We start from the raw sequence: 23,868 nt of genomic DNA on the forward strand, positions 1-23,868 counted from the left end.
GAATTTAAAGGTTAGCAGAGCTAGTTGCAAATCCCAAATAATTGTTTTCTGATCTCTTTGGAATGTCAATATGTACTTTTACATATTACAAGTTTTACAATAATAATAATAATAATAATAATAATAATAATAATAATAATACTAATAATAAAGTTACTATCTAAAAGTGACCACCAGGTGGCGCCTAAACCGCTCCATTTCCTACAACAGTGTTGAAACATTGTATTGAAGTCTTGCTAACTAATGACATTGAACTGTTGTTCTCTCACAGATCTGCATCCTATGGTAGCTGTGGTGTTTTTCGCAGAGTCTTAAGAATTTTATCATAACGTGGGCATCTTACTTTTCAGTAGGTTTTATGCGGATTAAAAAGTTAAGCTTTATTATTTATTAACCTTCTCAGTGATCACCCATCCGGAAGGCATTGTGGCCGATCAGCATCGCAAGGTCACCTCCTCATATCGGATCACAATTAGATATCCCAGACACCAACGCAGAAGAATTATGGCGTTACCCTGGAGAGCCATTACGGTACACTGGTGCACCACGTGGACAGACTGGAGAATACAGCACTCGAAGTGAAGCTTTTCGGAGGCCTCACTTTGCCAGCCGCTTCGCCACGTCCATGTAGGCCAGCTCAATCTCCTGGTCTGCAGCACATGTGTTCACAAACTCTTCTTGTTCATAGGCATTTCGCAGGTAGCGCCACACCCCAGTCATCTCTTCTGGAATTTCGTACTTACGGTACTTCTTTGCAACCACCTAAAAAAAAAGAGTGAAAATTATGTTCCTGAATTTCTCTGAACTCCTTTCAAGAGATCCAGATTCATTCTGATTCTGATTTATGCTAATTCATCAAATACGACATTTATGATATGATACAGTTCATTATTGTTTGGTGCAGCTTTTGGCTGTTTCATCTATTTCAAAATAGATTTTTGAACTCATTTTAAATCTGCTGATATTTATATTAATAATATAACATGCTTATATATATATATATGTATATATATAAATAATCTAACGTACTTTTTTAATAATATGGATGATTTTGAGACTATTCAAGCTATGTACTACCGAAGATGTTTAGCACGTGGCCTTGGTGTTTTGCTCACCTTGACAATGTGTAACTTTGGCAGGAGGTTGCAGTCAGCCAGCGTCAGCTCATCTCCATCCAGGAACTTGCGCCTGGAGCTCCTGTCTTCTGTGTTGCCTTCCTGGACCTCACCTGGAAGAGGGGCGTTCAGGTAGCTATCCAGCCTTCTCAAGGCCCGGGTCAGACTTTTCTCCAGACCTGTGCGTGGTGCATAGAGGGGCTTTATGACCAAGGAAATGGTACATTTATATATGCACTCATTTTCATACATTCAATTACACTGTTCAGGCTGAATTACACTTTTATGAATTATTTCAGATATTTAATTTACAGAAGTTTCTTCACAAAGTGGCTCAATTTTTGTATTTTAATTCACACTAACTGTTTGTCCAGTCTATCCCAGAAGCACAGGGTGCAAGACTGGGTGGGGTAAACCCCAGACAGGGTACCAGTCGATCATAGGGCAGCCACACACTTTGTGTGTGTGATCCCATTGGCCCTTTTTTGTTCACATTTATCCATATAGCAGATGTTATTCTCCAAAGCAAGTTGCAATTATTTACTCATGTATACAGCTGGGTAATTTTGCTGGAGCAGTTTCGGGTAAGTACTTTGCTCAAGGGTACTACAGCTGGAAGAAAATTCAAACCTGCAATGTTTGGGTCCAAAGGCAGCAACGCTAATCACTACACTACCAGCCTCCCCAAGAATTTCTGCAGTATTCCATTACTGCACCGTGCACATGTCTGTTGAAGATAATCTTCTCTTTGACATTTAGTTTGGGATTTAAAACGTGATACTGCGACAGTGTAATTTCCTAGATAGCCTGGTGAAAAAGAGAGCTTCACAGCACAACATGAAGATGAATGGTTCCTGGATCAAAGAGCCTTTCCCTGGGTTTGGTTACCTTTCCTGGACCCACCTGCATTGGCCTCTGGCTTTGTGTTCTTGATGTATGCTGAGAATTTAGCAAAAATGTCATTCCCGGCAGTATTCGATTCCTTCTGCTTTGCAGCAAGTTTTGGGTACCTGAGGAATTTGCATATTAATTAATCATTAAATTTACTCTGCTTATAACTTTTTCTGAAGCAATTTACACTTTTAAGCTGTTTTCAATGAATTACCCATTTATATAGGTAATAATTTTTACTAGCTGTAAATGTAAGTAAATCTACTAGACTGCAATGTAAGTGCGTTGCTCAACAGCATTAAAGCAAGACATGGGATTCAAACCTACCTTATCTGAGTTAAAGGTGGGAACTCTAATCACTATGCTACATGTTCGAAGATGTTATGACCCATACATGTGCTACTTTTCTTTTTACGGTACATGTGGGGAAGGTTATTACAATCGCTTCCACAGGATGTTTGCTTTGCCTCCAGTTTAAAAAAAAAAAAAAAAGAAAACAATTCACCAGAATACCTCCAAAATTCTGATTTGTACATTACCGTGCAGTGAAAAAGTACTTCCCTCTTCCTGAGTTCCTCTTTTAGTATTTGACCCTGAAGTTTTGAAGTCTTCTAACAAAATCTAATATTAGAAAAAGGGCACATGAGGAAACTAAATCTTAAAAACATTTAAAAACTTTTTTTAATGAACAATGTTATCCAAGTGATGCTGTGTGGAAAAATAAACAATTGCTCCATCACAAAATTAATGATGTAATTAATGGTTGAGCCACTTTCCAAGCCCTTCTTATACTGTAATGTCAAATAGCTATGGAGGAGTTTGTTTCAGAGAAATTTTAAGGATTTTATCTGTGTTCATTTTTAGTTATGACATGTCTTGGATTTTGAGAGGATTTCATGTGAAAAAGATATGAAAGAAGTTTATTTGCATGGACTTAGACTATTTGCATGAACTGAGGTTTATTCATTTGAATTTGTTTGCTTTTGCTCTCTGTTCACGTGTGTGGACTGCTGAATATGAATGGACTTTCATTTATGTTAAAAAAGCAACAAGGAATGAGACTTAATTGCTTTGAATAGCACTGCATATTTCCCAAACTCCAAAAACTGAACCTTCGTGAGAACCTTCATTTTAATTCAGCCTTCCTTCTGTCTGTCAAAATAGACATTATTAATGGATGCTCTTCAGCTGGAAGTTTATTTGTCAATCATAAAGGTGTACAACACACCTGTGTGAACAGCATAGGTACTTATACCATCAGCAGTAAGTGACCCATCTCATAATATGGCAGAAATGGTACACCTGATATTTTAAAACCAATTAGTGGCAAATAGTGATTTGTACTGGTTTACAGTGGATTTTAGATGTATAGAAAACTACTCTTGGGCATGGTACCGAATAATAATAATAATAATAATAATAATAATACTTGGGAGGCGCCAAAACTTCCTCCAGGAACTCTTCAATCTTATTGACGTCTGTCTTGACTTCCCCATTGAATGTGAGGAAAGGTGGATGTGTCCCAGGAGCTAGATTATTCAGGTCAGGTGGCTTCCTATGAGGGAAAACAAACCAAGGGTAATAAAGAATGCTTTTCCACAAAAGACAAAAGTCATTTCTTGGTGCAGACTGAACTGATGTTTCTCATATACAAGAGGTGTATGGTCCTCCAAGCCAATGAAGAATCCACCTTTATGCAGCAGAGTTGTTTTTACATATGACCTGAAGACAGCTTTGACTCAGTATGAAATCATTAGCTCAAAATAGGTTGCTTGATGGATTCCTTTTCTCTCAGATCTGTTGTCTAACCTGGTACAAAACCACAGAAAAGTCGAGCACACCTTTACAAAACTAATGCTTTTTTTCAGAACAGGCAGTGTTTTCTGTCCAATTTATTAATTAAGTTGTTCTTAAATTTATCTCTAAGCCACACAGTTTTACATAACTTTGACTTTGTTTCCAGCCAATATCGTATCTTAGCCCTTAAAGGACTGCCCAGCTGGCCCTGACCCTGATGGCACAGCATGCCTTTGAAGTATACTATGAGAGCCCCACAACATGATGCTGCTACCTCCACGCAGGACAGTGGAAACCACGCTTGTAGAAGTCATGCATTTACCCTTTTACAAATACTCTATGTCTGGAAATATTTCAGATATCGAAACAGCAGTTTCTTTTGTTCCAGGATAGTTTCAGTTAAAGGACTTTTTACTGGTACTGTACATACTAGGCATCACATCAACTAGTAGCAGAATGAGAGTCTTTGCTGATGCTCTGTAATTCATCTTCTCAGCAAAGTCAGTTTGATCTGAAGTTAATGAAAACTGCAGGATACCTCTTCATGTCGATAGTGGTGATGTTGAAAACGACGCCTTTCAGCCAGAGGATCATGAAGAGACGCTGTGAGAAAGGACAGTTTCCAATACTCTCCCCGTCACTCCCAGCCTAGCAAAACCAATCCCACAGTGACCCACTGTCATTTACATAGTTTAATCAAATTACATCTCGATTTAGGAAAATGTTCCAGATTAACAGATAATTTGTGTTTTGTGGTAACTAGCCTAAATATCAGCCAGACTGCATTAATCATTTTACGTGAGCTGCTGATAAAGTTTTGTTTGTGGTCGCATGCTTGTTTGAAATACCCAGGTGTGACAGGTAACAAAAGGTAAAGCACCTGTTTGTAAGGGTAGCCCTATTCAGAAGACTGCATGCTCTGTTCACAAGCAAATGTATTTTAATAACAGACACGATCAGGCACAGACACTGTAATGGAATCCCGAACACAAATACACATGTACATACTGTATTTTTCAGCAGAAGCAAACAATGTATCAGTGCAAAGGAAAGAATCACAGGTACATTTACATATCAACTGAAGGGGATCAGGTTTTCAGAAGGGACAAATGTGGAAAGGTAACCCTGCCATGGGACACTTGTGAAAGCCTAAATTATGCATGAAAATTCCATTGCTTCCTTTGTTAGCTTTTGAGCAAGTAAGTTTAAACTTTTCCAACCTTTAAACTTATTACACACTCTTTTCTTTGGCAACTTTTCACTGTGTGAGAGAAAGTCTGCAAAGAACCCAATCCGGTTTACAGCAGCTGCCGAGTGAGATTTACAAAGTAAAATTATTTTGCTAAGAAAATTCCTTAAGACAAATTTACTTTGCTGATTAAAGTTTTTTTTCTTTAAATTATTGCATCACATAAAATAATCATGCAATGCATTCTATCTTTAAATTATCACATTAGTCCCCATGCTTCAAATTAGGCTGCGTTATTTCAAACATTATTACATTACATCATTATGTAATTCAAGGCGTAAAGTATGTCAAAACAAGAATAATTGTGTATCCTGTCCAGTGAGAACAATCAAATAAAAAATATTCAGGTAAGGATTGCATCATTACTCCTTAGAGACCATAGCAATGAGAGCCCCCAGACTCACAGAACAGTGTACGAAAAAGTGTGATCATGTTTCATTGTCACATCAGAATGAAGCCACTACCAAAGTGTCTCAGAAATTCTAGCACCGATATCATGTTACAGGGGTCTTTTAAAAAGATTATGTCAGACCTGTCAGTCCAGTACTTCAAAGTATAACATGTTTGTCCCCATGTGGTTCCATACAACACCCTTCTGATTTTATGTTCCTTTCAGAAAAATCTGTAAACTTTTACAGACATATCTTCACACACATGCACAATACTTACCTTAACAAACAGCTCAACATCAGGATCCTTGTCATCCCCGTTATTGGAGCACGAGTCCATTATTATTCAAGTTCTCTTTGCTCCAGATTAAGGTAAGTAATTTCTGATGCAATTGCAAATTAGGTTGCATCAATTGCTTGTCCTTTTACATCCATCATCCTTTTTTGTTTTATAAGAAGCCTAGAGAGGTAAGTACACCTCTGATTCACTAATAGGGCTCCAAAGTCTGCTCTCCTACACTATGGTAAAAACTGACCGAGTCCCAGGGCATCGAGGGTCAAATTCACCTTGTGGACCGCATGCCTTGTGCATCTGACAGCGCAAATGGATTTGTCAGCATGCGGTAATAAAATAGGAAGGAAGGAGGACAGGTGACTGGTGGGATACTCAAGGGGAGGAGCTTGTTCACTCTTGCAATAAGGTGTTCTATTACGTGAGAGTTGGCGACTATGATTCTGAGGACATCCCTGTTACGCAAAAGGATGAAACAATGCTTCACATGTTGGTGGTGTAGATATTAGAGCTGTTGTCTTGCTGATGGAAGTTGTCTGGATTTGAATACTTCTGCTGTAGAATCATAATAGTTAGCGGTACTTGCAATGAAGTGAAATAGTATGAAATGTTTCATAAATGAGTAAATCATTGTGACTCTCTGAAAGTTACCTTGTGCATTGGTGTGAGCTAAATAAAGGTTAATGATAAGCATGTCACAAAGGCAAAATGTCTTACTTTTAACTTATACCCACATTGTCTTAATTTTCTCAAAGATAAATTATGAAAACTTTTATGGATTACATCCTAGTCCTTTAATTTATCTCCATTGCGCACCTTCAGGTTAATTAAATTAAGAACACTTTTTTTCTAGACCCAAAACTAAAAATATACTGCTTTCATGTGTCTAAATTGATAGCGACAGGCTCTGCAGAGTCTTGGTCAAATTATATAATGGAGAATCCGTCATGAAAATAAATTGAATTGAATGTAAGTGAATTTAGTTCCACAAGGCTCAGTTTTAAACTAAGGCTAAAAAACAGACCTTGAATACTCCTCTGAGTTTAACAGCAGGGGAGCAAACCTTGTTATCAGTGTGCTGTGAAAAATTACTTTGGGGGAATTTAGGGATATTTATAACCAGTCATGTTCCAAGTTACAAAGTACATTAAAGCAGAGACAAACATGGGTTAAGGCAATAATATGATTTTGAGACTTTATGCTGATGGACCATATAATGAACCTATGTGATTGCACCTAGAGTATTCAGAGAGCTCTTATTGTTTGTACAGTTTATAAAAATATTAAAGCTCTGCAGCAGCTCAGTTTACTGGGAAACTGGGCAGCAGGTGACGTTGTAGTTAGAGTTGTTCTCTTCTCATCTGATGGAATGTGTAATCTACATTTACATTTATTTAGTAGACACTTTTCTCCAAAGCGACGTACATCTCAGAGAAAATATAATTTCTGCATTACATTAGGAGAAAGAAAGACATAGTTGCAGACATATGATTCTTAAGTAAATGTAGTTTGTTTCTTTCCACTTTATGCACTGATGTTCGTCGCAAAAGTAGGTGCACAAAACTCAGGATAGACTAATCCTGATCACCTTCCTACAATTTTTCTTTTTGTTTTAAAAAAGTTACACAAACATTTACATACAATACAGGAGTAGCGGCTATGTAAAGCCTTATCTGGGGATGATCATAAAGTTAGGGTGCATCAACATTTACATGAACATTTGAGAGGGGGAGGTCATTCCACCACAACGGAGCCAGAAACGAGAACCTCCATGCTCTACCTTTCGTGCGTGGGACCACCAAGCGAGCAGAAGTATATGAGGGAAGCGGTCTGGCTGGGGTGTAGCAGTTGATCAAGTCCTGTAAATAGCTGGGAGCAGTTCTATTGATGCATTTGTAGGCTATAACCAGGGTCTTGAATTTGATCCGGGCAGCTATAGGAAGCCAGTGCAGAGAAATGAGTAGAGGAGATACGTAGGACCGCTTTGGCAAATCAAACACAACTCGTGCAGCAGCATTCTGTATCAGCTGTAGAGGTCCGATGGCAGTAGCAGGAAGGCCAGACGAGAGAGTTGCAGTAGTCCAGATGGGAAGTTACCATGGCCTGGACAAATAATCTGCATAACACCATATAATCATTATTGTTATTTTCCATCCAGTCATTATCAATAACAGCTTGTCCAGTGCATGGTCATATTGTGGAAGCTAACCCTGAAACATATGGAGGCAGGGTGCATTCTTGACATTAAACACATCCTTTGCACAGTATTATTATTATTACTACCGCTACTACTACTGCTGCTGCTGTTATGACAATTGATAATTACAACACCCCAAAACTTTGTTGTTTGCTGTAAATGTTACAGTCACATTAAATAATAATAAATACACACACACACACACACACACACACACACACATTTTCAGAACCACTTGTCCCATACGGGGTCGCGGGGAACCGGAGCCTAACCTGGCAACACAGGGCGTAAGGCCGGAGGGGGAAGGGACACACCAGGACGGGACGCCAGTCCGCCGCAAGGCACCCCAAGCGGGACTCGAGCCCCAGACCCACTGGAGAGCAGGGCCCGGTCCAACCCACTGCGCCACCGCGCCCCCCTTAAAAATAAATAATTTAAAGAATTAAATTAAGAGAAACGTCACCATCTAAGGCAGAGAACGTCATTTCTTCCCCGCATTTCAGTGCATAAAGACAACCACAAAGAGCAGATTGTTGTTATTTTCCAGTCAGTGGTAAGTTACTGTCTGCTAACAATCCAAATGGATTAGCAGTTATTGCTATTATAATGTTTAGGGTTAGTGCTGCTGTCTGGCAGTCTGGAGGTTCCAGGTTCAAATCCCGCTCGTGTTATTTGCCCTTAATGAATATAAGTAAGAATGTCCTGCTGTGTAAACAGGTAAATCACTGTAAACACTGATCATTATCTAACACTAAAAAGAGAAAATCATCAAACTCATCGGGGTCATTGTAAAAAAGAAGATGAATAAAGGTTAACAAGATACTGTGATGATATCAATAATAATAATAATAAAACACGACTCGGCACCAAGTTTTCAGCGGAGAGGGAACCGGCGGGCTTTAGGACGGCGCGGAGCCCTTTCTTTCGCAGCCCCAGATGCCTGCTGATGAACAGACTGCAGCAACAGCGGCGAAGCGGCGCATCCTCCCGCGGGTCCGCATCCCGCTGCCGCCCGGGTGTCAAGAAGGAGAAATTAAACAATCTAGGGAAGGAGCACCAGCTGATCAAATAACTTAACACTCACTTCATAGGAACAAATGACGCGTGTTGTTTCAGTGAGGCGCGCATCGCTGCAGCTCCAGGTGAGTGTTTGTGACATTGATTGATTAAATGTGTGTTTTGCGCGTTCGAAGCGCGGGGGGGGGGAATCAGAGCGAGCGCAGTTTTTATTGGATGACAGGCGCCCATTGATTGATTGATTGATTGATCAATAGATGGAGCGGCGGAGAGGTTGCAAAGTGGAGTTCATTCCTTATGAATGGAAAAGCTGCCCATCCCTCCTTACTCACTGTCTTTAACTGCATTTAACTAGTGCCTTCTAATCCTTGTCTGTGTTCATCATTCATTGGAACATACAATACTCCAGAGATCATTTTTCATTCTGCATTTCTTTACAGATATTACAGATATTATACAGATATTTTTACAGATAATCTTTACAGATATTTCTGTTCTTAATTGTCCCATCACGTGACTTTTAAATGGTTCCATCAGTGAAGCTACTGTCAGTTCCTCCCAAGTCCTACGTATGATTTCTGAAATCTCCGGATCATTTCGATGCGTCATGTAAAATCAGCAAAAAAAAAGTAGAAAAAATAGCAATTAGTGTTGACGCAGTGAAGAGGACCTTGAGGTGATGTGGGAAATAGGGAGGGTAGGAATTGCCACTGAGTAAAATTGCTGTTACTTGGTCCTGGGGTGTTCCAGGTATGCGGCCTGCACGCAAGCGCTGCATTGTAATAAGGTCAGGATACAGTTTCAGGGGGATGCGTTCTTTGGCGTGGTGCGCTTATGATCTAGTTTCCCTCCGAGGTGATGTGGTTTTATACTGTAATTTACAGCTCCGATTTTCAGGTGGCGCAATCTCGAATTGAATCTTGGGCAGTGCGAGATAGGGTCATGTCTCACAATGGCGTTTCCCCACCTACATTATTTAGGGCACAGTTTGAAAGAAATGTTTCCCCAGCACGTCTGTCAGTTTCCCTGTGCCATGTTTTTCATTTCATAGCGGAATCTCAGCTGTGTCGATCTTGACAGTCGAGCGACGGTTTCCTATGAGCTGAGATATCACTCAGGATGCACTGAAAGCTCTATCGAAACAAAGTGTCAAATCAGGCATAACTAAATATATGACACTGTAATTATTCATGAAAATGCATCATGTGAAGATGAAACATATCACTTCAGACAGTGGTGTAATAACTTTGGTAGGTGGAAAAGTATCAGCAATATTTCTCAATGGAATTATAAAAATGCTGAGTGGGCACATGAGGCGTGCTTGAAAATTTAGGGTAATATTTAATATTTCTATTGCTACCAGGATGCCTAATATATAAAAGACAGTATTTCTCTTAAATCTTGCTTATCAGACTATAATCCTTTATTATGCAGCTTGTGATTTTACGTACTGCCACTAGTCTATACTGTCCAGACCAAGTAAAAACCTTACTATAAAATTACTACATGTTGGTAGTAGAAACACTTAGATTTAATTACCCACGTAATTGGAATACCTCAAATTCTCCCATAAGTAATTGAAAGTCTGTAACGAGCTTTATAATAATCATCCCACTCACTCTTGTACCTGCAGCTACATTGCAGCACCTGAAACATGTTATAACGTCAAAAGTTTGGGTACACCTGGGTGCTGATTTCCTGCTGAAACTTGTTAAAAATGTCTTAGAAATAGATAGCAGCAAGTGTGCTCAAACTTTTGCCTGGTACTGTACATACAGTATAAGTGCCATGTTCACCTTAAGTCCCTCAAGAACACACACCATTGTCCTCACATCCCATTCCCTGCTTCTGAATGACTGGACAAAAAAAAAAAAAAACAGAAGCTCTATGAAGACTTGGTGGCACATGTTGCTTACAAACTTTGTACTCTCACAATGCTGCTCCGTGGGTAGCTAGGGAGTTATTATCAGATTAATTTATTCCATTAGGAAAATTTCCTCTGACGTGTCCAAGAGTGGCAGCGGTTTCCGGGTTCTTTCGAAAAGACAATTTTTTTTCAAAGAGTAAGAAACAGCTCAGCTCGATAGGATGCGGGCAGCATTCACAACATCTTTTTATATGAAGGCCAAAGACCTGGGATGGACTTCTTGCAAAGTGAAAACTGAAAAGCTTTTATTTTTATTTTCTCCAACTCTTTCAATATGTACAAAACATTTTTCAATCCATCAGCAGGGCTATGTGTGTCAATGGAAAATTTCTTTTCAAATTCATATTCACATTTACATTCTTGCATTTGACAGGCACTTTTCTCCAAAGCAAAGTACAGCTTTAATGATTAATCATTTTTGCCAGATGAAACTGTGCAACCTTTTCTAACCTGTATCCTTAGTGATGTCCGTGGCCACTGTCACTCACCTTGGTGAATAAACTCTTAGATGGATGGAATGAATTCATCCAACTTTTCATGATTGCTAGCCACTTGTCCAGCACAAAGTCAAGGTGGTCTGGAACCTATCCTGGAAGCACAAAGGCAAGGAACACCCTGGATATGATGCTAGATCCATGTAGAGCAAACACACACACACACAATATAGGCAAGAGAGTCACCAGTTCACCAGAAACACACACACATCTCTGGACTGCGGGAGGAAACCAGAACACCTGGAGGAAACTCTCATGAGTACAGGGACCACATGTAAAGTCCTTACAGACTGAGATGGATTTGAACCCATATCTAATCCCCCAACGCAAGCAAAGCAAAGCACTAGTGCTACTTGCTGTGCCATTCTGTGCCACGTGATCTATCCTATTTCATTGAATTCATATGGAAACAAACATAATACTTCTTTCCTTTATTACTATATTTCCATTACAAAGAGCCTCCAAAGGGTAACTCTCTCAAATTTCAAGATAGCTGTTCTAAACACCACTATTCAACAAAGCCCACGTTATAATACAACCTGTTGTTTCCACGCTGTAAAACATTGTCCAGTCAGTCTAAAAACTGGTATTTCCACCTTTTTTATCTCATGCTCGGCCATCAGAACTGCATGCTTTTAAGCTCACATGTCCTGGCAGAAATGGCTCAACAGATTATAGACTCAGTCCTTCAATATACTGGTGAGAAATGACTGGTTGATGAATGTAAAAAAATGTCAGTACCCCAGGGGTTCCCAGTTTAGCAAGCAGCTGCCGTGTCCCAGATTCAGTAGTTTTTCTCTAATCGACCAACAGAAGTTTAAATAGGAAAATGCATAACCCAGGTTCCCTATCACAACCTCCAAAATCACACTGAATCTGTGCAATTGTCAGTGTAAAATGATTCTCACTATGTTCTAAGATAATTTACCGAGGGATGTCGATATGACTTCGGTTCAGGTTTTCTCACCTCAAATGTAACCTTAACCATTTTAAGCAAAAAAAAAAGTCGCGTATTAAAGTCGACTGTATTAAAGTAGAAGTAAGCCCATGGTAAAGACACAAAGATATTTCTGCATATATTATAGAGGCTGTGGAAAAGGACATTTACAGACGGAATAATATGGACCTATATTATATGGAATGGATGTGTTTGGGAGTCTATTTGTACTCCAGCATGCTGTCAGTGGAATGGGAAATTCCTGGAAATAAAGACCAAGGAATCATTGACATTTATGGTCCCGTTTGTTGCTATGGAAACTGCTAGCACATGCAACGTAAGGAGTGTGAGGTTTTCACCAGGAAGCAGAATTGAAATATATGTCGAAATTACACCAATGCATTTTTCAGTATGCTTTTTTTCAGCAGTGCTATAAAAATAATTTTTAAGTAAATATGCTTTGTACAATAAATTATCCATTATACTACTGCTGGAATCAGTAATAAACTCTATACTTTGAATTAGCTCTAATTAATGTAAAAATTATGAATATACCATTCCTAAAATTTTTTTGTACGAAATGTTTTGAATGAAATGTATGAAATGAAATGTTTTCTATCTATCTATCTATCTATCTATCTATCTATCTATCTATCTATCTATCTATCAAATGAAATACAGCAGTATGAAGTGTAGAACAGTTAAACAAGCACAGGTGAAGGACATATTAAACAACATACTGTGTTCTTGAGTTCAGCGGTGGCCAGGGAACTATAAAACGCAATCATGGTTACTGGGAAGCAAAATATGAACAGAAGCCATTTCTTCAGAGACTGTCATAGACGAGGGATTCCGGTCTAGTATGATGATATAAACTGAACCCCATTAAAATTCAAAAAAATTCTTTTTTTTTTGTTCAGTGTTTTAAATGATAACTGTGCATTTACATGTGCATATAGTGTTTTATTGTCCGAACCTTCCTTCTGGAACAGCTTCATTGTTCCACACAGGTTTGACAGCTCAAAAGAGGTTTGACAGCTCAAAGTACCAGAAAAAGGAGAAACTCCACATTCCAGTTTCACTAAAAGAAATACAAAACAGCAAAGTTACCTTACTGGAAGACACATAACAAATATATAGATGCTACAATTAAAAAAAAAAAAAAAAAAAAAACACAAGCGCTTTCCACACAGAATTCCAGAGAAACAAACAAAAAAAAAACAGCAGAAACCTCATGTATATATTTTATACATTTGCTGTTTTCATACTGAACATGCTGAATATATTTAATCATATTTCTGAAACCAGGCTCCCTGTTTCATTTATAATTGATTACATGTCTGAACCCAAGATATATCATATATATGTGCTCTATTCATTTTTGTAGCGTTACTTATTTCACAGGGGGCATGGCGGCACGGCTGGATTGGCCTGTGCCTGCTCTCTAGTGGGTTTGGGGTTCAAGTCCTGCTTGGGGTGCCTTGTGATGGATTGGCGTCCCATCCTGGATGTGTCCCCATTGCACCCTGTGTTGCTGGGTTAGGCTCTGGTTCACCATGATCTTGCTCAGGACGAGTGGCTTCAGACTCTGTGTGTGCTTATTTCACACTTTAGTTTACCTTGTGCAATGATGTCAGCCAAATAAAGGTTAACAGTACATGATGATATAAGTATATGTTTAAATGATCTGATTTAAGTGTTTGGTGGGAAATGTGATAGCTTACACATGTCTTTCTCTGTTTCTTCATTTCTAGAACCAAAATACTGAGGACCTCTGCTTCAAGTGGAGCTGGAGTTGACTTAGCAGATATGCAGTATGTTTCAATTTTCAATATTTCAAAGAAAAACAAATCCAGAAATATTAAAGCTCCAACATCAGCCTCCGTTCTCAATTTTATGCATTAATAATATTATTAATATTATGGCTCTTTCCTGACTGATAAAAAATTAATAATGAATGAATTTATGAATTAATGAATCAGGAATACCTTGCGCAAGATACTTCTAAATACTTGGATGCATCTGCCAGACAAATCCAGGCAAGAAGACCGACTTGTGACGTTTCAGTGTATTTACCTGACATCACTTTAAAGTGTGTCTGCTGTGAAAACTGAGCCTGACGCTCAAATGCTCAGCACATATTGATTCACACAAGAATGATATCTGAGGTTATTGAAATAATCATACATTAAAAATAATAAGTAGTGTTCAGTTTAGCGAATTTATAATTGTGTAGAGTTTTTTTTTTTTTTTGCCATGGACCCACATAAAGTGTCAACCCCACAAATCAAGTGTGAAGACAAAAGCCAGTTAGATCAGGAGAGCCTGGGTGTCACCCATGTTGACCATCTGAGGAGCTTGAAGGCTTTGACAGAAAAGCTGAGGCTGGAGATACGCAAGCCTTCCTACCTGGAGTGGAGATCCCAACTGGAGGCCAAATGTGCCAAAGGTCCCAAGGCCCAGGAGGAGCTGTCGGGCCCCAAGGAGAAGACCCCGGGTTCCCTGAGATGGTCCAAAAGAACCATCTTCAGCACAGGCGTCATGCAGGACGGAGGTGTGCCTTCAGGAACACTGCGAGGGTTTGGGAGCATTGAGGAGGCTCTGAACTGGGTCAAGAAGGAGCTGGTAAGGAAAAGAAGAGGGTCCAGTGCTTTTCCACCATTGAGTAATCAGTGAACAGTACCTACCAGTCTCCGCTTTTGATAGCAAGCATAGGATCATAACATGGGATACTGATCACTATATTCTGTTCAGATCTGACATTTTATTATAAATGTTTTTTTAAACTTGGGCAGCACACTGCCACCTTCTAGTTCCTGGGCTGTTCAGGTGTACTACTCAATTTGAACGTTCTCCTCATGTCTCTGTGGTTACAGTCCAAAAACACACGTTTCAGGTGAAGTGAGGACTCTAAATTGCCCATAGTGCGTGAACGTGTGTGTGTGTGAGTGAAGGTGTCCACCGTACACCCTACTTTGCCTTGCACCCCATACTTCCAGGATGGGCTCTCAGAAACCACGGCCCTGAATTTGAAAAGCCTTTAAGGACAGTGAATAAGAGTGAGTGAGTTTTAAAGTTTTGATTAGAAATAGTGTTATGTATTTGTAATTTGATTCATTTTAGGGAATTTGTTTAAAAAAATCAACAGTGTACTACATACCGATTTAGTGATGAATGGACATGACTGATTTTCATAATCAAGTTTCACCATATTGGTCAGACTACTGTGAGACATGTTGAACTTTAAAAGGGTGCATCCTTAACATTTCTTTCTGTATCCCCTCAAATAATGGTGACAAAGGCAGCTTTACAGTGTTTCTCAAGGAAAGATTGTGCTCAAGCAGTGTGTGTTAGAAATCAATAAAAGGTAAAGTGCTTCTCACACACAACGTTTTTCTCAGTACACGATCTCTTTTTGAAATCCATCTTAGTAAATATAAGAATTACAGGAATACACTCATGACCTTTTGGAGAAATAACAGTTGAAAGGAGTAGTATTTCTGAATGGAGTGAAATGTCACCGTTGGAATGGTTCTGTTCCAAAGGAAGACGTCTTATTTCACTTACCTGATGCTTTTCTTCAAAGCAACTTGCACCTTTAATGCTTCAGTTTTAGGGTTCTACAGCAGGAGGTGGGCTTTGAACCTACAACCTCCACTCCATCAACCAGCTACTCCAACCATTACACCACACACTTCATGTGCTGCTCTACCCACTGTCCCCCCCCCAGACAGAGATGCGCCTGCAGGACCAGCAGCTGGCTCGGCAGCTCATGCGTCTGCGCGGCGACATCAACAAGCTGAAGGTCGAGCAGGCATGCGACCTACACCGCAAGATGCTCAACGACGCCACCTTCGAGCTGGAGGAGCGCGACGAGATGTCGGACCTGCTGTGTGACTTCCCAGTGGGCCCGGGCCTCGGCCTGTCGGCGCCGCTCAAGGTCATTGGGGTCACCAAGATGAACATCAACACACGCCGCTTCTCCCTCTGCTAGTGCTACTAACTGACACCTCAAAGTGTGCATCTCAAATAAACCCTTCTTGGTCCTGGAAAGCTCATCATTGTGGATTTATTTTGTGGCATCTGTTAATAAGGCAGTATGATCCTGCTGTAAATCCTGCCCAGACGCCAGTCTCTCTTGTACAGTATCACAGTGGCTTCTTTTTAGTGCCAGCTTTTTTTTATTATTATTATTATTATTATTTCTTTCACATTTCTGTCTTCGCCTTCAATGTGACACATTGGTTGCTGTCAAAAGTACTAAATCTGCTAACGGCGCGCTGACAGATGCTTGGAAATGTTGAAGTTTGTAGGGTAATGTGGTTTCAGTGAGGCTGTTTTCTAATGTAAACGCAGTGATGCCTTAATATAGTGTGACTGTGATTGTACAAAACGGTGAGTTTTAAGTGTGCTGGATTGACTGTACTTCTCGAATCGTGTGGCTCTCAACAGTGATTCAGAGCTTATTGTTTTAATCACAGTAATGAAGGCCTTTTTTACATAAAATTCATGTTCATCAAGTGCTGTTAGAAAATAAAAAGCAGCTGAATTACAGTTTGTATATGTTTATTAAATCTGAAAAGAGTCTTTGATGTATAAAAGATTATGAAAGCGAGTTTCTACGATCAGGGCCTAAAGAATACACTGAAGTTGACATGTGCTGATACAAGTAATGCAAAATGTCAGTCTGCATTTATGTTGTTTAAGGTCTTTATTATCAGTGGGGATTTAAGGTGCAGGTAGGATACAAGACAATGATAAGACAGATGATACTTTATTCTCACTGTATACAATACAATGAAATTCTGTATGGCAACCCTGAGAAGAACAGCAGCACAAAGTACACTTGATACAAACAACCAAGTAAATAAATAAATAAATAAAAAATAGGATGGAATAAATAAGAATTGCACTGAAAAGCTTTGGAGTCTTCAGTAATTAGCAGTCTTGGGGAGGGGGAAGGGGGTGAATGTGGGGGGAGTAATGGAGGCGGTAGGTGGATTATTGGGTATTGTTTACAGCTTTTAAAAAAATTATTTTAATGGACTAAATTTTAAATTCTAATTTCATTATAATTTAGTTTATGTACCAGCCTGATTGCAGGCCAAGTAATTTGCACTCTACTGCTAGAGAGGTAATGTGACTTGCTGTGATTTTTTAAATAATTGAAAGACAGATTTATCTGATGCTTTTATCCAAAGTAACTTACAGGGTTAAGATACAATTTTTTTACCTGTTTATACAGCTGTACATACCCAAGTAACTTACAGTAAGTACTGTTCTCAAGGGTGGTACAGCTGAATGTGGGAATTAAACCTATGACTTATGTGTCTGAATGCAACAGCTGTAACAACTACACCACCAGCTGTCCCCAGCTTCTTGTCTTTCAAAGAAATAACTAATATTCTGTTGAAGCACCTGTCTGACAACCCTGGAGAACAGGAAAGAAAGTCCCCAGATAGTCATGAAATCTAAAACAAGGGTGGCACTGACAGTTTGTTGTAAACAAACAAGTCATACCGGTTGTTCTTAGCTGAAGACATGAGGGAAACTGTCAACAATGACAATCAGTGTGTCCAAACATTGTGACCTTAACTGATCTTCCACAGGACATATTTCAGAGCTTAGTGCAAATAAAGTAGTACAGAAGGAGTCAAGTGTGATGCAAACATATCTACTGGAAAAGGTTCTGGGGTGCATCCAGATCATCCAGTCAGACAGGGAAATCATGCACCTGGACAGTGCTTCGGACATTATGGTACTTGTGTTTCACAGCACAGACACAATGTAAATGGTATATGTTTGTCACCTAAAGGAGGGCATATTGAAATCACATTTGATTTTTCCAATGCGATGCCTTACTTTCACATTGACTACACAAGAAGAGGGTGGTGTGGTGGCTCTGGGGGATAACACTGGCGCCTTGCAGTATCTGAGTTTACCTGAGCGCTGCATCTGGACACGGGTTTGAGTCAGGATCGGTCTGTGCAGAGTGGAAATGTGTGTTTCAGGCAAACTAGTGACTCTGAGTTGCCCTGAGAGTGTGTGTGTTGTTGCCCTGTGATGATGGACTGTCATGCTGTACCCTGCCACATGCCATGTGTTTCCAGGATTGGCTCTGTGCTGGACACATGGTAATGGATGGACTGCAAAAAAGATTTACTTGTGTTAGTAGAGCAGCAGTTCAGTAGGGCACCACCATTTCTCTAACATCATCCCGCTGGTATTTTTAGGTGTGTCCATTTCCATTCATTACTGAAATACCTCCTTAAGCATAACCAGTCTGGTAAGTTAACTGCCGAGGAAGCACTTCGGAAGGCTTTAAAAGGTGCATGGAGGAGATCTAAATCGGCAGAAATCTCAGAGACCACCTGTGGGTTCTTCCTGAAGGCATTACGCTGGGCTGACTATTAAAACGCTCAACAAAAAGTGCGTGCTTTGGGATGCAAAGAAGCAGGATGTCGCTGTCTTGGAACTTTAGGTTTGGAATTGTGATCATCGGAGACTCTGCCGTGGGAAAGTCCTCCTTGCTACATCGCTACACAGAAGGGACGTTCGACGAGTCCAGGCAATCTCCCCTGGGAATCGACTTCAAGGTTCAACACCTTGACTTTGACCCCGGCATCCTGATCAAATTGCTCCTCTGGGACACAGCAGGGCAGGAGAGATTCAGGTAAGCTGTTTGTGAGGTGTTGCTTCTTTTCGGTGCCTCTGCAAGCAAGAAGAAATACTGAGGGCTGAGTGCAGAGACACATGGAAAAGGCTGCATTGTGCAGTGCATGGCTTTCCGAAATGTATTGTATTATAAAATGCACTTTCAGAAAATTTTGCTCAAAGTCTTGCTCAGGGTATAAATGTTGCGTTTCACAGAACCCATGGAGAAGTAGTTTTCTTACCACCAATAAAAGCACAAATGCAGGGTTATGATAGCATTCATTGCAATGGAGCCAAATTTATACTGCATATACTTCCATGATAGAAAGTTTCTGTTATAGGATGACAGATTTACACTTATTTAATTTGCTGACAATTTTCTCCAAAGCAACTTAGAATGTTAAGGTACTTGCAACTATTTACCAATGTTTACAGCTAGGTAATTTTACTGGGGCAATTTTAGGGTTAAGTACCTTGCTCAAGGGTACTAGAACTGGAAGTGAAGCGGAAGCCTGCGACCTTTAGGTCCAGTGGCAGCAGTTTTAACATAATAAAGGAAAAAAATTAAATAAAAATTAGCAAAAAAAAAAAACAAAAAAGCTTAACCATGCAGTTGTCAAAAGCAGCAACAGATCATTAGAGATAAAAAACTGGAGACAATAGACATTTTTCTGCTGGCAAACATGTTTGCAACTTCAAATAAGAAAAATACTATTTTGAAAGCACCCATATTCTGTAAAGCATTAAAATTTATAAAACACTCACTCACTCACTCACTCACTCACTCATTATCATTAAAAGTTTGTCTAAAAAAGTTTCCAGAGCACATCTTGGAAGTGCAGGGTGGTGGGCTAAGTAGAGTACACCCTGGACAGGATTCCAGTCCATTGCAAGCATTTAAAGTGGTCTATAATCAAATTATTATTGATTTGATTTTATTATTTGGGGGGCGCAGTGGCGCGGCGGGTTTGGCTGGGTCCCTCTCACTGGCGGGTCTGGGGTTTGAGTCCTGCTTGGGGTGCCTTGTAACGGACTGGCATCCCATCCTGGGTATGTCCTCTCCCCCTCCAGCCTTGCGCACTGTGTTGCCAGGTTAGGCTCTGGTTTGCCGTGACCCCACTCGGTTTCAGCCAGTGTGTGTATAATCAAATTTTTTGAAAAATCTATTGAAGACTTTAAAATCTTATTTGATACCTAAATGTGTTTCAAGCTGGCATTAAAGAAAAATGGGCTGTTTTTGTGACCTTGTTTTTAATTTCCACAGGTCTATTTCCAAGTCCTACATGAGGAACTCAGTGGGCTGCATCCTGGTCTTTGACATCTCCCAGCGTCAGAGCTTTGAGCACATACAGAGCTGGCACAAAGAGGTGCAAGATTATGTGAAGCCAGCCACCATGATCTTCTTGCTCGTGGGCCACAAGAGCGACCTGGTGATCCGCAGGCAGGTCAGGAAGACTGAGGCAGAGGCATTAGCCAAGGAGCTGGACATGGCAGGTTACATCGAGGTCTCGTCCAAAGACAATGTTAATGTCACAGAGGCTTTTGAGACCCTTACCAGGGAGATCTACCAAAGGTTCCAGCAAGGAAACATCCCATTGGTGGAGAGCTGGTATGGCTTGACAGTGGGGATGCCTCTTCATGAAAGTCAACCAAAGACCGAAAAAACAGGTTGTAACTGTGGTTAATTCTCCAACATTCCATTCCTCAACCTGTATCGTACAGTTCATGAAGTCACTAATGCAAATGCCTGGAAATTTGTCTGGATTGGAGTCCACAGTAAAGGTGCTGCATCTGATTCTTGCAGCAGAGACACAGTGGAGCCATTTTTGATGCTGAAAGGATACACTTGTCATTAAAAAAACAGAACCGTTATCCACTATTGGTTTTGACCACGTTTAGAATATTGGCGCTATCCAAACAGGTCTCATACATTCACTTTGCCACGCCCACACCTCCGGGTCGACACGGAACACCTGGGACGCAACGCAGACTACAGCATAAAAGGCTGCGTCAGACCACCAGCTGATGTGGAACCTTGATCTGCCTCCTCGTTAGCGACCTTCTCCAGCCGTTTCCTGTTCCCGAACGCCTTCCCCGAACCCGTCCCTTGTTCCCCCGATCTCCTGCCTCTTTCTGATCATCGACCTCTTGCCTGTGTACTGACCTCGCCTTTCGGATCCTCCCTGTTACGACGTTCGCACCTCGAAGACCCTTTGCCCGTCCTCTGACCCCCTCTCTTGGATTTCCCCGAAGACACCACGATTTCCGCTCTGCACTTGGGTCCGCCGCTTCCTTCAAGACCCGACCATGACACACTTAGTAGACGTATCTCTTCAAAATGACATTCAGCTCAGAATTTCAGCAGCTATCTTATCACTGCTTGTATTTTGGGTGCATCCAAAAAAAAACAACATATTACATGTAGAGGAGGTGAGGTGGCGCAGCGGGTTTGACTGGGTTCTGCTCTCTGGGGGGTCTGGGGTTTGAGTCCCACTTGGGGTGCCTTGCGACAGGCTGGCATCCCTTCCTGGGTGTGTCCCCTCCCCCTCCAGCCTTGTGCCGTGTTGCCAGGTTAGGCTCCGGTTTGCCGTGACCCCTGCTTGGGACAAGCAGTTTCAGACAACGTGTGTGTGTGTGTGTATTACATGCAGCTCCTAACAGAACAAAAAATAGTTTCCCTGCAGTTCAGCAGCAAGCAGCCATTTATTTGTACACATTTCAAGGATTTCAGTAGGTTAAATGGTCAAAAGATTCCCTCCTCAGTTCAAAATAACTGTATTATTGCTTTCACCTGAAGCACAGCCAGATAGTTTAAATTATTATTTATAATCTGTAATCTCAAGGGAAGTTAAATTTCTCATCTTTCATTTTATTCATGTTTCTTATTCCACAGGTGAGAAAAGAAATTTCAGTATTTATTGTGCTAAAAATTGTTGGTCTCTTTAAACTCTATTTCAAGTATACATAATTCGATTTGATCTACATTTTATAAGCTCTTATGTATAGTAATTGTAAACCCTGCGCAGTGTAAAAAGAGTAAATTATTTTTTACCTCACTGAGAATTACACAGCAAGCAGACATTCAAAAAAAAAAAATCCATTTCAGTCAAGAAGTTTTTGATTTCATGTTTTTGTTTTGTGAAGTTCGACCTTAAGCTCATGACTCTGTATGTGTCATAAGGAGTCTGATGGGGCAACTTTACCTCGGCGGAACCTGCTGGAACATGTAGGTATTGATGGCAACCGGGGTGGTGAACTCCAGTTACACTCAGCTCTGCTCTATTGTTTTTGGTTTTCGTACCAGCTCCCCTGTGTTGTGCTCGGACGTTTACTGGGATCACCCCGCTAACATTAGTGTGTATGTTTAGAAAGTGGAACAATCAAATAAAGAAACAACTGAGAGCACATTTGCAAACATGCTGGGTGTATCAACTGTGAAAAGGCATGGTGCATAAAGTAAAAGTTTGTATGGTGTATATGAGGAAAGGATGGAAAGTTGCTAAATATACTGGAAAAATATTACACACACACACACACACACACACACACACAAACACACACACATTTTCAGAACCGCTTGTCCCATACAGGGTCACGGGGAACCGGAGCCTACCCGGTAACACAGGGCGTAAGGCCGGAGGGGGAGGGGACACACCCAGGACGGGACGCCAGTCCGTCGCAAGGCACCCCAAGCGGGACTCGAACCCCAGACCCACTGGAGAGTAGGACCGTGGTCCAACCCACTGCGCCACCGCACCCCTGGAAATATTACAGTCCATTTCATATAATATAAATATACTTCTGAGCTGAAATGCTAACACACATCTAAATAAAAGCTTGGAAAACGGTGAAAACCGGTGATTTTTTTTTTTTTTTTTTTTGCCTTTTTTGATAAAGAGAAAAATTATTCTAACCAAATCTGGAACATGTTTTGGTGAAAAAGAAACAGACTGATGAGCAACTGTTGTTTCATAGCACCTCATGATGATGGAAATTGCACTGTCATATGGGAAACTTATTTGTGCTGCTCACAAGTTTTTCTATATAAACAACTGTTATGCCATCACAGCAAAAATACTGATTTAGCAAAAAAAAAAACACAGAACAAGGGACCAAACATGACATTACAGATGTTTTTTTTTTTTTTTAAATTTATTATTTTCTATATCGTTTGGGTGAGTAAAGTATGTACATTTTGAAATAATACAGTTCCAAGACACAAAACTCAAAAAAAAAAAAAGAAAAACGTCATGCTTCAAAACAAGTATGACTGTCTTGTTTCCGACCCAAGTGCAGCGCAGAGGCGCACAAGGCGGTGGGAGGATCCGCAGGTCGTTGTCAGGAAACAAGCGAGGGTCACCGAGGAGCAGACGTCGTTACGAGGAGAATCCCAAAACCGTGAATGGAAGATCAGGCAATGGGCCGAAGGAAACGAGGAAGACGAGGAGAGTCAGGAGGAAGAGGGTTGAGGAACGGGAGCTAGGAGAGGGAATACAGGAAAGGTAAACAGGGTGATGCGAGAAGCGCTGGTGAGCAGTAAGGCTGAACGTGGTTCTGCAGCGTTCTGAGCTCCGAGCTGTCCTTTTATGATATGTGTCTGGGCCCTGATCAGCCGCAGGTGTTCCTCGTTGCCGAGGCGGAAGGCGTGACAATAGCCTCATCTATAGACTATTTGTTAAGAAAACAAGTTGGATAAATAAAGTGCGGTACAGTATTTCACAATGACAGCTAACTAATACTGACACACCTACTAAAAAGTCAACTTTTCCTGAGGAAAATTGGCTATGGTTAACATCAGTTGAATATGTAAATGGTGTTTTGTTTTGAAGCCTTGTTGTTAATGTTATGTTTTGTATATGTTTTATATTCCCTCTGTCTAAAGGACTAAAACTGTGGTTGCTAATTTCCC

General features: G+C 40.5%; 3 protein-coding genes across 3 annotated transcripts; 2 read left to right on the forward strand and 1 right to left on the reverse strand.

Annotated features, from left to right (window-relative positions):
- Window positions 1-597: 597 nt before the first annotated feature.
- Window positions 598-5,797, reverse strand: clic5a (chloride intracellular channel 5a). The gene is made up of 6 exons (XM_018730824.1): window positions 5,722-5,797; window positions 4,342-4,451; window positions 3,436-3,561; window positions 2,019-2,125; window positions 1,116-1,294; window positions 598-762 (listed from the first exon to the last, which is right to left on the reverse strand). Exons 1-6 carry the CDS (start codon window positions 5,779-5,781, stop codon window positions 598-600), a joined length of 747 nt encoding a protein of 248 aa, XP_018586340.1. The 5' UTR covers window positions 5,782-5,797.
- Window positions 5,798-8,887: 3,090 nt separating this feature from the next.
- Window positions 8,888-17,133, forward strand: fam167aa (family with sequence similarity 167 member Aa). The gene is made up of 3 exons (XM_018730917.2): window positions 8,888-9,072; window positions 14,060-14,930; window positions 16,036-17,133. The coding sequence occupies exons 2-3, from the start codon at window positions 14,562-14,564 to the stop codon at window positions 16,297-16,299; spliced, it is 633 nt and encodes a 210-aa protein (XP_018586433.1). The 5' UTR covers window positions 8,888-9,072; window positions 14,060-14,561; the 3' UTR covers window positions 16,300-17,133.
- A 1,476-nt stretch (window positions 17,134-18,609) lies between these two features.
- On the forward strand, window positions 18,610-20,958 carry LOC108921429 (ras-related protein Rab-39A). Its single transcript, XM_018730906.2, has 2 exons — window positions 18,610-18,978; window positions 20,224-20,958. The coding sequence occupies exons 1-2, from the start codon at window positions 18,749-18,751 to the stop codon at window positions 20,642-20,644; spliced, it is 651 nt and encodes a 216-aa protein (XP_018586422.1). The 5' UTR covers window positions 18,610-18,748; the 3' UTR covers window positions 20,645-20,958.
- Window positions 20,959-23,868: the final 2,910 nt, after the last annotated feature.

The sequence above is a fragment of the Scleropages formosus genome, chromosome 15 (assembly GCF_900964775.1).
Source record: "Scleropages formosus chromosome 15, fSclFor1.1, whole genome shotgun sequence".
Lineage (NCBI taxonomy): Eukaryota > Metazoa > Chordata > Actinopteri > Osteoglossiformes > Osteoglossidae > Scleropages > Scleropages formosus.

Excerpts from the sequence above, each read along its gene's own strand:
- fam167aa (XM_018730917.2), top strand. The coding sequence starts at position 14,562 with ATGGACCCACATAAAGTGTCAACCCCACAAATCAAGTGTGAAGACAAA. Across the intron at positions 14,931-16,035 it reads ACTGGGTCAAGAAGGAGCTG|ACAGAGATGCGCCTGCAGGA; the intron begins GTAAGGAAAAGA and ends TCCCCCCCCCAG.
- clic5a (XM_018730824.1), bottom strand. The coding sequence starts at position 5,781 with ATGGACTCGTGCTCCAATAACGGGGATGACAAGGATCCTGATGTTGAG. Across the intron at positions 4,452-5,721 it reads ATGTTGAGCTGTTTGTTAAG|GCTGGGAGTGACGGGGAGAG; the intron begins GTAAGTATTGTG and ends TGGTTTTGCTAG. Across the intron at positions 2,126-3,435 it reads GAAGTTTTGGCGCCTCCCAA|GTACCCAAAACTTGCTGCAA; the intron begins GTATTATTATTA and ends CAAATTCCTCAG.
- LOC108921429 (XM_018730906.2), top strand. The coding sequence starts at position 18,749 with ATGCAAAGAAGCAGGATGTCGCTGTCTTGGAACTTTAGGTTTGGAATT. Across the intron at positions 18,979-20,223 it reads GCAGGGCAGGAGAGATTCAG|GTCTATTTCCAAGTCCTACA; the intron begins GTAAGCTGTTTG and ends TAATTTCCACAG.